The sequence below is a fragment of the Mustela nivalis genome, assembly GCF_964662115.1.
Source record: "Mustela nivalis genome assembly, chromosome: 8".
NCBI classification, from domain to species: Eukaryota; Metazoa; Chordata; class Mammalia; order Carnivora; family Mustelidae; genus Mustela; species Mustela nivalis.
The window spans coordinates 115,135,225-115,151,477 of NC_139027.1; the positions used below are offsets into that span (position 1 = coordinate 115,135,225).

At 46.4% G+C, this 16,253-nt stretch overlaps 1 protein-coding gene across 1 annotated transcript in view; it reads right to left on the bottom strand.

Annotated features, from left to right (window-relative positions):
• Positions 1–117: 117 nt before the first annotated feature.
• The window catches only part of PANK2 (pantothenate kinase 2), a 43,238-nt gene continuing 27,102 nt past the window's right edge, over positions 118–16,253 (bottom strand). The window contains exons 3-7 of the mRNA XM_082744501.1: positions 14,135–14,388; positions 12,753–12,929; positions 10,781–10,904; positions 9,075–9,200; positions 118–5,347 (exon numbers count right to left, since the gene is read on the bottom strand). Of these exons, the coding sequence (XP_082600627.1) occupies positions 5,297–5,347; positions 9,075–9,200; positions 10,781–10,904; positions 12,753–12,929; positions 14,135–14,388 (732 nt within the window). The 3' untranslated portion in view covers positions 118–5,296. The remainder of the gene's footprint in view (positions 5,348–9,074; positions 9,201–10,780; positions 10,905–12,752; positions 12,930–14,134; positions 14,389–16,253) is intronic.

Here is a 16,253-nt window from a genome sequence, read left to right on the forward strand (position 1 = left end):
ATACCAGACAAGTATATCCAAGGAGCATTCCTATTCATGGGGGAAGAGCCACCCAGAAGGCAGAGTATCTGTAAAAGGTGAGCCCATAATTGGGGGATGTCTTCGCAATCACATTCCTTTTTGAATAAGGCATTTTTTATTGATTGCAGCATACTGGAATTCTTGTTTTCCATACAAAGCAGAAACAGCAATCCCTCCATGGCCCTTACCAAACATGCTCAGATAGTACATGAGCACAACCAGTTTCTAGACTGTCTTCCTGGTCTGTGATGGGACACTCAAAAGCAGGTTCCACTCTCTTGCTGACAGCAGCAGTGCAGATCTCTGGTCCTGGTCCAGCAGTCTTTGCAGGGCCTGGACAAGCTGTCCCCACCCCCACCAAACCCTATCTGATGGGGTGATATCCGGCTACAACAGCCATGATTTCTTAGATGAGCTCCTGTGTTTTTGAGGCAGGGGATGTGAGAAGCAGCAGCAACTAAAGCCTCCGGCAGCCTTCCTTTTTTTGGGTGGGTGGGTGGGAGGTCTCAGATGCTGCTAAGCAGGTAGGTGGGCAGTCTCCTCCAAATTAACCATAGATACACACCATTCAGGGTCCATATTGAAGGTCATGTGCTCTGCTCCCTTTCCCACCCCAACCTTTATACACACATTAAAAAGAAAATGCTTCCCACAGAATTTTCTCCATTCAACAATAGAAATTACTCCATCAGTCATCTTTTCCTTTAAAGAAAAAAAAGTGTCTTAAGTCCATCTTTGCCCCTGTAGAAGATAGAGCTGCTGCTTCCAGGCAGCTCTGCAGGGAGGGACATGGACTCCTGCCTTTTGGTCCTCACCAACCTCCCTGGCATCCTGCCTTCCCTTGGATTAAAAGTGCAACTTGGGCCCCTAACTGAAACTTGAAAGGAACTGTATGTGAAATGCCACCTGTTAGTGAGTATCTCGTCCTGGCTAGAATGTCTTCCGCACAAGCTATTATGAATTTTAAGTAAAAGAGATGAACATGTCTCAATTCGCAATGTCTAAGTTCTGGTAAAATCTGCAGCTGAAAACCGGAAATGGTTCTTTCATAGATAAGATGAACAAAAGATCCCACGTGCCATGGAATGTGCTTCCATTTGAGAATAGCAGGAGAAAAACGGGGCTTATTCAGTTTGTTCACCTTCAGAGCCCAACTTGTTGTAAGATGCAAAGAGTTTCATTCCACTTTTTAGACCAAGCATCGCACCCTTGGCTTACCAACCCAGAGCTCACTCCTGTGGCTCTGGGGTCAGGGAGAACACCCACACTGCTTCAGGGACATGAACCTCGAATGTGGTCCCCACCAGCCAAGGAACCTGTCTGTAGTTTGAGGAAGCTCCTCTCTGCTCCCTGTGCCAGTACCAGCCTGGTGGTCCTAAGTCTAGGGCCAGGTGCACACTATCCTTCCATATGCCCCTTCCCTCACAGGCCCTGCTAGAGAGAGCAGGTGGGGCCAGGATTAGAGAAGTCCCTCCTGGCGAGGGCCTGGTCTTCCGAGAGTGCTCCTGATACTGTTGTCTCTGCATTTCTTGATGCCATTGCCACAAAGGGAATAGTTTAGGTCCTGTAGTTTCTTTAGCCCACTGGATTTTATTCACTAGATCTTGTATAACTCCCTCAAAAAAAAAAAAAAAAAAAAAAAAAAGTTTATGAAATGCTGATTCTCAGGTTTCATAGACGTATTTGTACACTAAGAATTCTGCAGCAGAATATTTTTAAACATTCGCAGTTTTTTGTAAGCTATATTTTTGTATATTTAAGTGCTATTTTAAAATTTTAATGCATTTTTGGCTAATTACTCCTGTTTTAAAAACAAAACTTGCATGTAATTGACTTAAAACAAATGTAAATAAAAAACGTGTTTTGAAAATACTTTGTGTTGCATTTGTACCCTGTAACTCAGAGGGACCTGAGGTCACCTATACCCCACTTCAGCCCGTGTAGCAGGAGTTGGAAAGTCAAGGTCAGTGGCTCTGGTCAAAAAGAGCTGGTCACCAGCAACATGGACTGTGATCAAGGCGAGCTTTCAGCCTGCACCCCATACCTCCTGGGTACAGGGCCAGGGGTTAGGGTCAAGGGTAAAGACTGGAGCACCAGGTCACAGTGAGGGAGAAAGAGGCCAGGGCCCCACCTGCCTCCCTGGCCTTGGTACTGCAGATGCGGCTGGACATACCAGTGGTCTCACCAATGCAGATAACAGTACTCAGGGGGGTTGAGGTGGTGGAACTAGCCCACACCCACCTCTCTAGCTACATCACAGGCTTGGAAATACCAACTATTCTGTTAGAAGAAAAAAACCTCTCCTGGTCCAAAGTCACCCTGTGGCAACTGCCATTTCTCCTCACCGCCCCTACTAGGACCCCTGAAGGTCAGCTTTGGCCCCACAGCTTGGGGAAAAAGGCCATCCATGAGCTTGCCACAAATCTGGACCACTTCTTAAACCTCCCCTGAATACAGGTGCCTAGAGAGCTCCTCTTCCCCAGCGGCCTGGGCAGCCGGCCCCACCACCGCCTTACTGAACCACTTTCTTCGCAGCCTTTTCCTTCTCTGCCCATCTTGTAATTGCTATTCTCATTCTACCTTCATAGTCACTAAATTCCCACCTAGATACATATCATTCTCAGGTCTGAAATCTCCAATTAAAATATCCAGCTGCCTTTTTGGTATCAAAATCACAGTCCAAAACCAAGCCTCCCCAAGAAGCCTGGGTACCCTCACAGAGACTCCCTCCCCCCTTGCCAGTCACCGCATCCCAGCACTCAGCCCTGTGAGCCTTCACCTCCAATCTTGGTTTAGGCAACCCCTGCCTGTGCCCCCCCACACGGTCTCTAGTTGCAGGGGGTGTGGGGACCCTCAGGCTACCTCATGATGGGCAGACTGGGAGGGACACTGCTGACAGAATGCAGTGGTACCTGGAGATGGGAGCTGATTTACGTTAATCTCGCAAGCCAGAGGTAGTGAAGTGGCAGTAAACTGGGATCAGGCTCAGGGAAGAGAATGTACAGCAATGGCCTTAGGAACACCCAGTGGTGAGAGGGGAAGGCGGTCACTGCCTTGGGGCTACAGGTCAGAGGCAAGGGCTAGGAGGGGCCGCCACCTTAGAGATCAGCGTCCATGGCTGCGGACTGCTGAGGGAGGTCCGGACCTGCACCTGTGGCCTATAAGGAGCAGCAGCTGACACAGGCAGCCGTGGCCTGGGAGGCCGAAGGAAAAGCCAGAGGGGCCTGCTGTGTTAGAACTGAAGATGTGGACCTGAAACGTCCATCAGACTTAGAAACCACTCACTGGTGACGGATCTGGCACCCTCCCAGCTAGTGACAGCGTGGGCTGAGCACAAAGCACAGGGAAGTCACGGAGACAGCTTCTCAAGAGCAGGGAAGTGCGGGTCCACGGAAGCACAAGGTCAGCACTCCGCAGAAGAGGAGGCTCTGCCAGCTCGAGCCTGGGACCTCAGGCAGGTTTGTTCCTGCTCAGCTGCAGGGTTCACAAAGGCTGCGAAGAGGCCAGCCACGTAAAGCACTGGTCACAGCCTCGTGAGCACAGTACACGTAGGGGGAAAGCAGGGCACCCCCAGCACAGGGGCCAGAGTCTCTGTGGGAAGCAGGCTCCCTCCTTCCCTCCACTACCATCTCTGGAGGGAAGCAAATGAAGAGGGCCTGGGGCACATGGGGCTCCAGAAGCATGACTGTGTATCAGCAAACGGGTAATGACACTGTCTCTGGAGGCCGTGGGGAATGTGGGGTCATCAAGCCCGTGTCTTAGGCCTAAGGAAGATTAGAGGTGGCCTGGGCTGAGGCCCCCACATGAGGGGCAGCAAAAGCGGAGAAGATGATTGCCACCCAAGGGTCACGAGCATCCCTCCAGCCCACCAGGCTGGCAGCACTTACAACCCACAGGTGCCCAACTGCATGAAGGGGCGTCCCCTGGGAAATGGCCGCTGGGCTCCGCAGGCAGCTGCCCTTGGCAGGCACGTGCCTCTGCTGCCCTCATGCGGCCAACATGAGAGGTGCCAAGGGATCCAGCCCTCCCTTGGCAACCCATGGACCCTTCCCTCCAGGTGCCTCCTGCCCAGGTGCCAGGAAGGCTGCAGAGCCCTGGGGTTTCCTTCTGGTTCGAAAGCTGATTTACACAGACTCTTCATTGCTATCAACAGCGATGAAGCAGGCACAAAAATACACAGAATAAAATGTTACTCCATCTCCAAAGGGAAGCATTTTTTAAATGATTCTGCACAGCAGAAAGAAAACGTTCTTAAGTCAATCTACCAAGACTCCATCTTAAAACCTCACTCTAATCACGCTACCTTTTAAGCCTGAACGTGCAGCCCTCATACAGTCCCACCAGCCAGCCTGCCTGGCAATTTCTGGCAGGTAAAGACCCCGAGGGGGAGAGGAAGGCGGAAGTACCACACCCTGCTTCCTATGAGCTAATCAATGGACTTCAATTCCTCACTTTCTACAGTCCGAAACCACCAGATTCTCCCGATTCCCTGAAAAGATGTCAATTCGAGAGGCCCACTTTGTCTGGTTTTTAGTCTTCCGGGTGGTGGTGTTTTTCCTACTAGCTTAACTCGCTTCAAACAAAATTATCTCCCACCCACCCCTGCCCCCCAGGAAATTCTGCCCAGGGTAGACTAAGCCCCATCTTTCCAAACAGACCTTCCCAGGATTTGCAGTGTAGAGTAACCTTAACTGCCCTTCCAGAAATTGCTTAATTGCCAGCCAGAGTTACAAATACAGAATTACTCTGCCCAATCAAATTTGCAGATCCTTGAAATAAAACATGTTGAAATTATGTTCACACAAAAAGCTAGATGCACACCAGAGTTAATGCACAGATGATGATCTCCGAGGCCATACTGACAACACTGTGATTAGATTACAACATACAGTGCCTGCCTTACATCTAGAAAGTGCAACAAGACACAAAATCACAGCTGAACACCGAACAGCTCTCCCCTGAAGTGGCTCCAGTGACACTGAATTTCAAAAATACATGGCAGGTGTAACAAAGCTATACTGAAGAGCAACTTCAACACAGCAGACCCTCACTGCCATGGACATGGTCCACATTTTTATGTATTTATCTTTCCTTACTGGTTACTAGTTTAGACTGGATTTTTAAGGATTTATCTTGATGACTTAGAAAAATACATTTGTCCTTTCTTGCTTTGATTCGGGTAGTACACAATCATAAAATTGAGTAAGTCTCTTAAAAAACAAAAGTTCACAGATCCCATTGTGGAATGTTCCAGGAACCCCTCCCCAGGTAATGATCAGGGGATCTTCAACAGCTCAAGAAGTGCTCCAACGGCTCCAAAATAACCCTGAAAAAAAAAAAAAAAAGTACACCAAAAATGAGAGCAATTTTCCTCAAACTTATTTAAATCACCATAAACATGATCACTAGTATTAAAGCCAACAGTGCCCTTTATTCCTGACACCCATTCCTTGAGCACCCATTTTGCTGAGCCCAAGGCCAGCCTGGGTGCAGAGAAGCTCTGAAGAGATCCCAGGCTGGGGAGGAGGGTTGGATGTCCAAGACCGCCCCACAGGTCACTATGGGAGGTGAAGGCAGCAGGAGCTTGGGGCCCATGGCTGCCCAGGGCCCTCTGTAAGAGCCCATAGCGGGGCTGCCTCCTGCAGAAGGATGGGAGAAGCAGCAGAGGCCCAGAGCCTCTCCAAACAACTAAGGAATGAAGGGAAGATGGGACACGAAGTGCAGTGGAGCAGGAAGGGCTGGGTGGGGGTGGTCACAGAGGGTGAGGGCCTAACTGGGCTGGGGATAGAAGGGAGAATGAGAAAAGTGTGGGATGGATTCAAGACCTGCCTGAAGAAGGGGATGAGGGCAGCAGGTCTTTCCCTTGGGAATCCTTGCTTGCATCTGGTGATAGCACTCCTGAGAACAGGGACACAGGAGCAAGAGAGGTGGCAAGCAACAAAGGGCTTCCATGTGGCCTGTGCAAAGCTGAGGCTGACGTGCCCCCGGCAGCCAAGCAGCCACACCCAGGAAGCAACTGGATGTCTGGATCCTGAACAAGACAGTGGGCAGAGGAATAGACAAGAGTGCGCTACTGCCACGTGGAGAGAGGGGCGCAGATGGAAAAGCGCCGTCTGGAGAACAGAAGAGCCCACAGGGAGGGCAGAGGCATGGGAAAGACAAGCAGCAGCGGAAGGACAATGCCAGACCACCTCCAGAAGTAGTCAAAGTCAAATACAACCAAGAACCAAGACATTAAAGCCCAAAAACAGAAAGAAAAGAATAAAGGATTGAATGTAACAGAAAATGAGACAAAACCCACTCGGGAAGAAAGAGCACGCCAGCAGCGATCAGCAGAGGGCAGTCCTCCAGCGGTCTAGAGTCCATCAAGGTCGCCAAAGGATAACCAGTCAAGCACTTTCAGAGAGAAATGACCAAAAAAGGACAGTGAGAAGATCCTGAAAGACCCACCCCTGGACTAAAAAGAATGTGCTAAGAGTCTCTATCATAAGTCACAAAAGTCCAGTGTGGTTCCCAGGGAAAACTATTCCAAGAGAAGTCGCCTCACTCGAGAGGAGCTGCAGCCTCTCCTCTCACTGTTTCCTAGCCTTGAGCACAGGCAGCCGCACGATGTGTACGCTGCGAGGTCGCCAGTATCGGCGGGGGCCGCCCCGCTGCAGAGGAGGAGGGGTCACTGAGGGACCCCACCACTGCCAGAGGACGGACCCCTGGGCGCTCCCTGTGAGACCTGGCGGTACACTTTGCTCTCCGTGGCATTCGGAACAGCAAAAGAGGAGACGAAGTGAACCATTGGAATGAGCTCCCCTGAAGACCCAGAACCTCCCACCAAGTAGAAGGCATCCGCTGACACGAGCTACCAGACACTGTAATGAGAATGGGACATATGGCGGACAGAGAGGCTGACCGGAGCCACACACAGCTTTCACAGGAGTTTGACTGCGGAGTGAGGACGGGAGAAGATTTCAAGCCGTGAGCAGCCGTGGGCAGCCAGGTTCCAGGGGCACAGCAGTGGGTGCTCGAGGCAGAGGCCCAGGCGCCGTGGGAAGGACACGGCAAGACGTCCAACCAAGACCCTACACAGAAGTGCTTTAAGCCTAGCTGTCCTGGGGTGAAGACTAACCTAAGAATCCCCACGTTCCACTTGGGCAAAGGTTTTCAAGAGGGTGAAATGGAGCAGGAGGAAAATTATACTACGATGTTGACAAGAAAGAGGGTTTCTTTTTATTCTAACATAAAGCGAAATGAAACAGGTCAAAGATCACAAAAAGGAAGATACATATAAAAGGTATAAAAAACGTAATGAGGGGCACCTGGGTGGCTCAGTGGGTTAAGCCTCTGCCTTTGGTTCGGGTCATGTTCTCGGGGTCCTGGGATCAAGCCCCACATAGGGCTCTCTGCTCAGTGGGGAGCCTGCTTCTCCCTCTCTCTCTGCCTGCCTCTCTGCCTACTTGTGACCTCTGTCAGATAAATAAATAAAATCTTTAAAAAAACAAAAAAACTTAATGATAGGGGTGCCTGGGTGGCTCAGTTGGTTAAAGCAACTGCCTTCAGCTCAGATCATGATCCCAGGGTCCTGGGATCAAGTCCCGCATTAGACTCCCTGCTCAGTGGGGAGGATGCTTGTCCCTCTTCCTCTGCTGCTCTGCCTGCTGTGCTCTCTTGCTCTCTGTCAAATAAATAAATAAAATCTTAAAAAAAAAAATCTAGCAGAAAAGTCTCTTCAATAAAAAAATAATAATTTGGTACCAATTTATTAATAACATCAAAAGTAAAAAAAGCATTCAGGGTACAAATTAAAATGAGCAGCATAGACACTGGAGAGACGGCAAGCCCAGCCCAGCTCCCACGCTGGGGAGTAAGGCGCTCGGCTCACCCTGGGCTGTGGGACCGGTGGTGCCTGCTGAGCACAGCCCTATCAGAGGAACATGCTGCTGCCTCAGAAGTACACGGTCTTGGGGCACCTGGGTGGCTCAGTAGGTTAAGCCGCTGCCTTTGGCTCGGGTCATGATCTCAGGGTCCTGGGATCGAGTCCCGCATCGGGCTCTCTGCTCAGCTGGGAGCCTGCTTCCCTCTCTCTCTCTCTCTCTCTCTGCCTGCCTCTCCATCTACTTGTGATTTCTCTCTGTCAAATAAATAAATAAAATCTTTAAAAAAAAAAAAAAGAAGTACACGGTCTTACACATCAGATTTATTCAGTAAAAAACTTTTTAATAAAGTTAAAATATTTGATGACTAAACTTTCTGAAAAGGGGAACTTGTACACTTGGAATTTTAACTATGAACTTAAGCCACTTCAAAAGGAAAAAAAAGCAAATTTAAGGAAAAAAGCCACCTCTGTAGCAGTTCAAATCTTACTCTGTCAATTCCTGTAAATACTGTTAAACAGGCACTAACAATTCTGAAAAATGTTCCTGATAACACTTTAAAATCCAACAACACTGGAAACTGTTCAACTACCCCACAACCAAGGGGACAGAAGAGAGGTCCCCTCCACAGCTACGGTTCTGTTTTCCCCAAGCTGGAAAAATAGTAAGGCACTTTCCCATAGAGGATATCAGGTGGAGCAATTCAAGGATTCTCTTCCATTTTGTCATTTCTAGCTTGTGTCGGTGTTAAGTTCCATAACGGTGTGGTTCTAATCTTGGAATAGACTTTCGTTTGTTTTTAGAACATACATCTTAAATAAGTGGCACATGAACTGTATCAATACATAAAAACGGACATCAAAATGAAAAAAGCAGAACCCAGAGTAAGTACATTTACAAAATAAGTGTAATGGGAGAAATATAAAGGATGGTTCAGAAAAGAACAGAACCTCAAAAATAGAGGTGTTCAAGATTTCTTAAAAGTTGCTGAAGCTCACAATTAACCAAAAACTTCCCTTGCAGTAAATCAGGTAAGAAACAGCTCTTGAATATTACAAAGTTAAACCCTGTATCATACTTTCACAAAAAAATAACTGAAGTCCATTTCAACGTTTACTTCGTTCCAATGCGGTAGGGATTGCATGCCTTTATGTCTGTAACATTATCGCAAGAAAGAAGTCGGCTTACCTCGTGTTCCGAAAAAAGTGCTTTCAACTGCCCCTTGGACCAATAATCCAAAGCATATGCCAAAAGTCGCATGGCGATCGTATTAATTCTCAAGAAATTTCCAACAAATACCACCTGGTTAATGTTCTGAGCACATCAAAAAAAGGCAATTAGTTTTCATCTTAACTTCTGTTCTCTCGTAAAAGCTACCCCAAACAGAGCACCATGTACATGGTTTTTAGCAGCAACTTGACTGCTGAGCAAAAAATAAAAAAGTATTTACATTTAATCCAGTTGGTCCAAGGCTACTTAAATTTGAACCCAGCCAAACTCTGGACCGACCTGCTTCAAACCATGCCAGAAAATGTCACAAGAGAAAACAAATTTGAAAAACCATTTGTATTAAATATGACAGACAATAACTGCTATTAAAGTTTTAAACAGAAAAGTAAAAAAAATTAAGACCCCAAAGAAGGAAAGTGACACAAATAAGCAAATTATACAAGAAATATAATGGGAAAAAATTCAACCCCACCAGTAGTCGAAGAAAGGAGCATTTTAAACCCATTAAAAGTTAGCAGAACTGAAATCCCACTCCCAACCATCAGCCTAGTTAGGGTAGCATTGACGCACTCATTCAGTGCTAAAGACACCTGAATTCATAAGCCTTTGTGAAAAGCACCCTGGCAAGATCTACCAAAACTCCTGAGCAGGGTCATATCTTTAGAGAAACCTCACTCCAGAGTAAGGCCCTGATCAGAATAAAATGCAACCAGTGAAAAGCTTCGCACTTAAAAATGCATTCCTGTGGAGCCAACAGGGCAAGCAACCAGATGCCCAGCTCCACATGATTGATGATGCAAAACCAAATCAAATACACAGCGGGGAAATTATGAGTACTTAAGTAAAAAATGTAACATGGTATGTACACCCACACCAACAGATCTTAAAACACCTAAGTACAGGAAAAGGAACATGCAATAAAGGAAACAGTAACTTTAACATATTCAAACGAAGAATGTTTTTAATTACTTGATGCTGATACAGTATCTTTTTAATTAAAAATGAGACAGTCTTTTTGTACCTTTCAAAGTCTCCTTTTTAAGCCACATGCCTCCATCATCTCTTTCACAGACTAACTGTAAACCAAACTGTGTAAGTGGGGACACGCGGTAGAGCTGCGCCCTCTGGGCCCCCCAGGGAAGGCCGTTCTCAGTTCTTTCATAGCCCTGTACAATGCTGCTTGACCTGAATGCTACAAGGCAGCACTGTAAAGAAGCTGAAAGCACAAAGACAGCTCGGCGGGGGCGGCAGGGAGGGCGGGCACTCCGGGGCCACCCCATCTTCTCTGGCTCCAGCAGCTTCCTCCAGAGGCCTTCCCGGGGACCGCAGGGCTCCACAGGGAGCACAGGACCTCCAGCCGGCTGGCAATCCATCACCACCACCCACAGTCCCCATTACCGGAGTCCTGCCTGCCTTCCTACCCTCTCCCCAAAAGATAAACTTTTACTTCTCGACAGTGCCAATACTCATCTTCACTGAGTAAAAAACCCATCAGTGAAGAGGAGTCTACATGTGAAGAGCTTTAACTTCCCCAATAAACAACTCCACCCCGTACGACTACACTGAGGCACCATCTGGACAAGACAGACATTGTACACAGCTGAGGCCCCTTAGCACGTTCCGTATTTTGCTCAGAGCACCTAAAGAAATCCACGTCCCCTTACTTCATTAAGGGCACACATTCTTGCTATTGAGCCAATGTTGTTGGTGATGGTGATCAACGTCGCTCTGGCGAGGTCCTCTTTACTGACTGCCTCTCGCTTCTCCTTGCTCATCATGTTTCCAAAGCTGTGAAGGGGGAGAAGAACACCCAGCAGCTGAACCAAAGGCAACTGGCCCAACAGAACTTAGAATAACATTTAAGATAAATGTGACTTTAAGAAGCTACATTGTTTTAATCTTCAAATTTTCTATTACGAAATAACAGAGCATCTGTTCAAAGAGAAACACAACTCAGAAGACAGCTCTCAAGCATTCCGAATAAGAAAATGCCTCTCCCTGCAGCTTCTGCTAAAACCGAGCTTTGATGATAGGTCTTCGCACGTCCAGTTACGATCTCCTCAGATCCACCGTAAGCCACCGGTGGCTCCTTCTGCAGCCAGGGACAGTTCCAGAAAGACACCTCTACTAGCAATCCATTCCCAACAGCACAGCCATTCCACTCAGCTGAATGGTCACATTCTGTCTGGGAAACGGCTTCGTCAGAGCAAAGCAAAAGCACAGACAGTGGAGTCCCAGAGTAAACTCCTTAAGCGTTTCAGATTCCCCTAGAACATGAAGTACTTCAAAGTACCTAAGCAGCAGAACTGCTACATTAATAACGGCTAGCAGAAAACAAACCCGATCAAAAACGGAAGTGACTAACAATGAGCAAATGCCGCAAACTCAGAATGTGACATCAACAGCATTTACAAAGTCCCCGAAATTACGCTGCAAGCATGTCTATGTGTGATCCTTTCTCTATGACTAAAAATCATGTGTCCTGAGGGGCACATGGACGGCTCAGTGGGTTAAGCCTCTGCCTTTGGCTCAGGTCAGGATTCTAGGATCCTGAGATCGAACCCTGCATCGGGCTCTCTGCTCAGCAGGGAGCATGCTTCCCCCCTCCCTCTCTGCCTACTTGTGATCTCTCTGTTAAGTAAATAAATAAATAAAATCTTTTTTTAAGAGATCACCTGTCCCAATACACAGAAAACAACTCTTTATCTAAACAATATGGAAATGAAATTTAAAAAACAATTCCTGGGGTGCCTGGATGGCTCAGTCTGCCTTCGGCTCAGGGATGGCTCAGGTCCCGATCCAGGGTCCTGTTATCAGCCCGACAGCAGGCTCCCTGCTCCGCAGAGTGTCTGCTTTCTCCCTCTTCCTCTGCCCCGACCCTATGCGTGCTCTTTCTCAAATGAGTAAAATCTCAAAACTAAAAAAAAAAAAAAAACAAAAACAATTCCCTTTATAATAGCATCAAAGAGATTAAAATACTTGGAAATATATTTAACAAAAGAAAGTATAACACTCTATACTGAAAACCACTACCACAAAACATCGGTAAAAGAAAAACAAAACTCTAAATAAATGGAAGAACATTACATCTTAGAAGACTTGATAATGTTAAGATACCAATATTCCCCAAAGTGAGCTACAAATTCAACACAATCCCTATCGAAATCCCACCTGCCTTTTTTTGCAACCACTGACAAGGTGATTCTAAAATTCACCTGGAGATTCAAAGTACTGTTTCATGCGACCACATAGCTGAACCTTGAAAACATGCTAAGTGGAAGGAAGGCAATCACCAAAATCTCATATTCCAGGACACCATTTATATGAAGTGTCCAGAATAGGCAAATCTATAAATAGAAAGTATATTAGCATTTACCAAGGACTGAGGTGGGGAAATGAGAAGTGACAGCTAATGGACAGAAGGTTTCTTTCTGGGATAGTGAAAATGGACTGAAAGTAGATTATGGTAATGACTCCACAGTTTAGTAAACATACTGAAAACCACTACATTTTATACTTTAAACAGGTGGCTTTATAGTATATACATTATAGCTCAATAAAAGCTGTTTAAAAGGAAAAAGACACACCCAATATTATCTTATTCCTGTCTTTCTTAGAACACACACACACCCTTACCTTGATGCCACAGCCCAGCCCGGCAGTCCAAACCTCTCATAGTCCCCTCCATAAATGTCTCGAACTAGTTTATCCACTTTGGTGCTATCTCCACGAGATGCCATTTCAAGAGCTTCTTCAAAAGTGGTACAGCCAGTAAGAAGACAGCAGAGACCAAAAAAAGTTCCTCCTCCAAGACTGATTAAAAACAAACAACACAGTATTACAACATTTTAAAAATAAGAACAAGAAGGTAATATTTATGAACCCAAAACCACATTCATACATCAACCCACTCTTGTGCCAACCCAGTCACGCTGATGCCTCTGGCAGGCAAGTCTGTGGGAAGACAGAAAACAAGGTGCCTGATATATACCATGACACATATTCACGTGCGCCAACAAGCGAAATGGCAAACACAGGGCTCCTGGCCCAGCCCTGTCCCCAGTGCAGTCCTAGCATCTGCTGTGTGAGGAGTCTGTGGGCAGATCCGCCCGCCACACCTGGGCCACGCGGCCTTCCTTTGTCTCTCTAAACCCCGAGTCGCCGTGGCTTATCAGCACCCTCACCCGGAAAAGAACTCTCCCATTAATGTGTTTCTCCCCCAAAATTACTTTTTAAAATTCACACCTGTTAAACTGTCTATCCCAATCCCCAGCTCCTTGTTCTACTTCAAGTCATCCCTAATCCTTAAACCACCAACATACTCATTCCTGCCTGCCACCTCTCCTCCCTGTTCAGCCTGCCCTCTCCCCCCGTCAGTACCTCACCTTTCTAGATCTCAGACCATCCCGTGGCTGGGTAAGTGTGCACACATACGCCTGTATGTATAAAATCGAGGCCAGGAGAGCCTGGGGGGCTCAGTGGGTGAAGCATCTGCCTTCAGCTCAGGTCATGACCTCTGGGTCCTGAGACTGAGCCCCACACTGGGCTCCCTGCTCAGCTGACACTCTGCTTCTCTCTCTCCCTCAGGCTCTCCCCATCACTTGTTCTTCCTCCCTCAAGTAAATAATTAAAATCTTAAAAAAAAAAAAAAATCTAGGCTGGTTTCAAAGCTGGGATCTTGCCTTGCCTTCTCCTTACAGATGCTCAGCTTTGGTAACTTATGGTATACGCACACCATACACTAGCTGAGGGCAAGGACTATGGGCTCAATGAGTCTGACAATAAGATATTTTACAGAACTCTGATAATGAAATCCTGAGCAGTACAGATTAAAGAAAAGTAGGTCACGATACCAGAATTTTCATAGAAAAACTATCTGTTGGCCTAATCCCAGGAAAAAAAATGTTTTCCACATAATTTAAACAGATCCTTAAAAGTATACTTATACACAATACCTGAAAACTCACTTTTAACCCATTACGATATCAAAAACAATAACCTTTATATAAAAGACCTACCTGGTACCCGTGACCCGCTTGTAATTATCTTTGGAATATACTGCTAAAATGCTAACCCCAGAGCCAATGTTCACCAGAAGCAGAGGGTATGGATTTTTCAAATCAAATGGTAACTTCTGACATTTTTCAGCATCGGCGGGGTTTTCAAAGTAATAGCACTGTGACCGTCCATTGAATCCAACTGAGTCAATGTATAAAATTCCTTTTACTAAGCAATCTAGTTCATCAAGTTTGCAAAGCTGAAGGTCACCTATCTGTAATGAAATAAAAATGTATTCAGACAAGCAAGTACAACTCCACTTAATAAGGCACCCCTCTCCATTACACAAAGCACAGAAGTGCTCACAGATGTGGATTATTTATGCATAATTCACAGAACAGACCTGGGGACAGCACACACCGGGACAGACCCAACAAGACAGACCCACTCCCACACCCTCTACAAACAGCCTTCTTGGTGGAGACTTATGCTGAGACCCAAGCACAGGGACCAGGAGTCAGGAGCACAGGTCAGATCACAGCCCAAGCAGAAAGCTGACTCCAAGAAATTCAAGTGACTCAAACACCTGGTGACACATGGCAGGAGACACAAGGACTCTCATGTCTCTCTTCTGAAAGACCATCTTCAAGACTGGAGCAATACCAAAGCAGGCCACACTTTATTATTAATAAACTGACGCCAGAGGCAGAAAAATGTTGAAGTAGAAGGTGAGATTTTTCACTACCTAAACCGATTACAACCCCTGGAAGATGGGAAAATTTTAACAGTATCAAAATTTACAACAGTGTTATCAACTTCATTCCATTTAAATAAATGACTGATTGTTATTCATATTAGGGAGCACTGTACAGCAATGGAGAGTGAAGGGGATCTTTAGTCAATTAAGAACTGAAGTGGGAAGAACTCCAGGGTATGTTGTCAGTCAAAAAAGCAACTGGAGTAACATTTCATAAAGACCCTATCTGCCTGTTACTAACACCAAGTTTATATGCACACGTATGTGTCATACATAGTCATGCCCAGATAATTAAGAAGATACATCAACTTCTGACAGCGGTAACTCTGGAAAGATGGCAGAAACCCCACTTCACTCCCTGGACTACTAACCCATGTGAACGTTTAGGAACGTTTATAGGCACGGAGACTCCGTATATGCGCAAAGGGAAAATGGCCTCCACTTGCTGAAAGCACTGATTTCTACTTAGAACTAGGTCTAGCCCCCAAGTTCTCCCCCTTTATTCTACTCTCACTTGATTACATTTACCCTCGACTTATTCAGATCCGCCACAGAGAGGGAAGTTAATAGGTACCTTCATATTAATCTTTAATTAAAACACCTATCTGGTACCCGTGACCCGGGTAAACCACTGAAAACCATCCCTAAGCAGGATCTGCAATTCCTCCTCAGACCAGACGCAAGCTCCTGGAGGATGCATCACCGTCCCTACTGTAGACCTGCTTGTGCCCTCCCTGGCTGTCATGAATTCAAAACCGATTTCCTGACACGTGATCTCAAGTGCCAGCATTTCCACTTTGAACTTTCCATCACTTTCATCACTTTCCACTGGCCCAATCAGCTGGTCTTTTTCGTCCTAGAATTTCTTCCTCCTCCTTCCTCTAACTCCTGTCACCCTGCAGTGTCCTGCTAGCTCCTAGCAAATCTCCACCTCTAAATGAAAAAGGACTCAATGCACAGCTAACCTCACTAATGCCAGGGATACAGAATGTGGGCACTGCACCAACAAGCAAACCCAGTATGTGCCCCTGAAATCTGCACTTTTAAAAAAAATTTGCATTAAAATGGCAACAGGGTAGGGGCGCCTGGGTGGCTCTGTTATTAAGCATCTGCCTTTGGCTCAGGTCCTGAGATTCTGGAACTGAGCCCCTCATCAGGTTCCCTGCTCAGCAGGAAGCCTGCTTCTCCCTCTCCCCCTGCTTGTAAAAATCTTAAAAAAAAAAAAAAAGAAAAAAATTTAAAAGGCACCACGGTAAACTCAGTATTTTAAAAAATATTTCACTGTGGCTTATTAAATACTAGTCACCCCTAATGCATAACAAACAGCATTTGGCGGCCATTCCATTTTCCTAGTTTTCAAGGACAGCACTGGTGCAGAGATG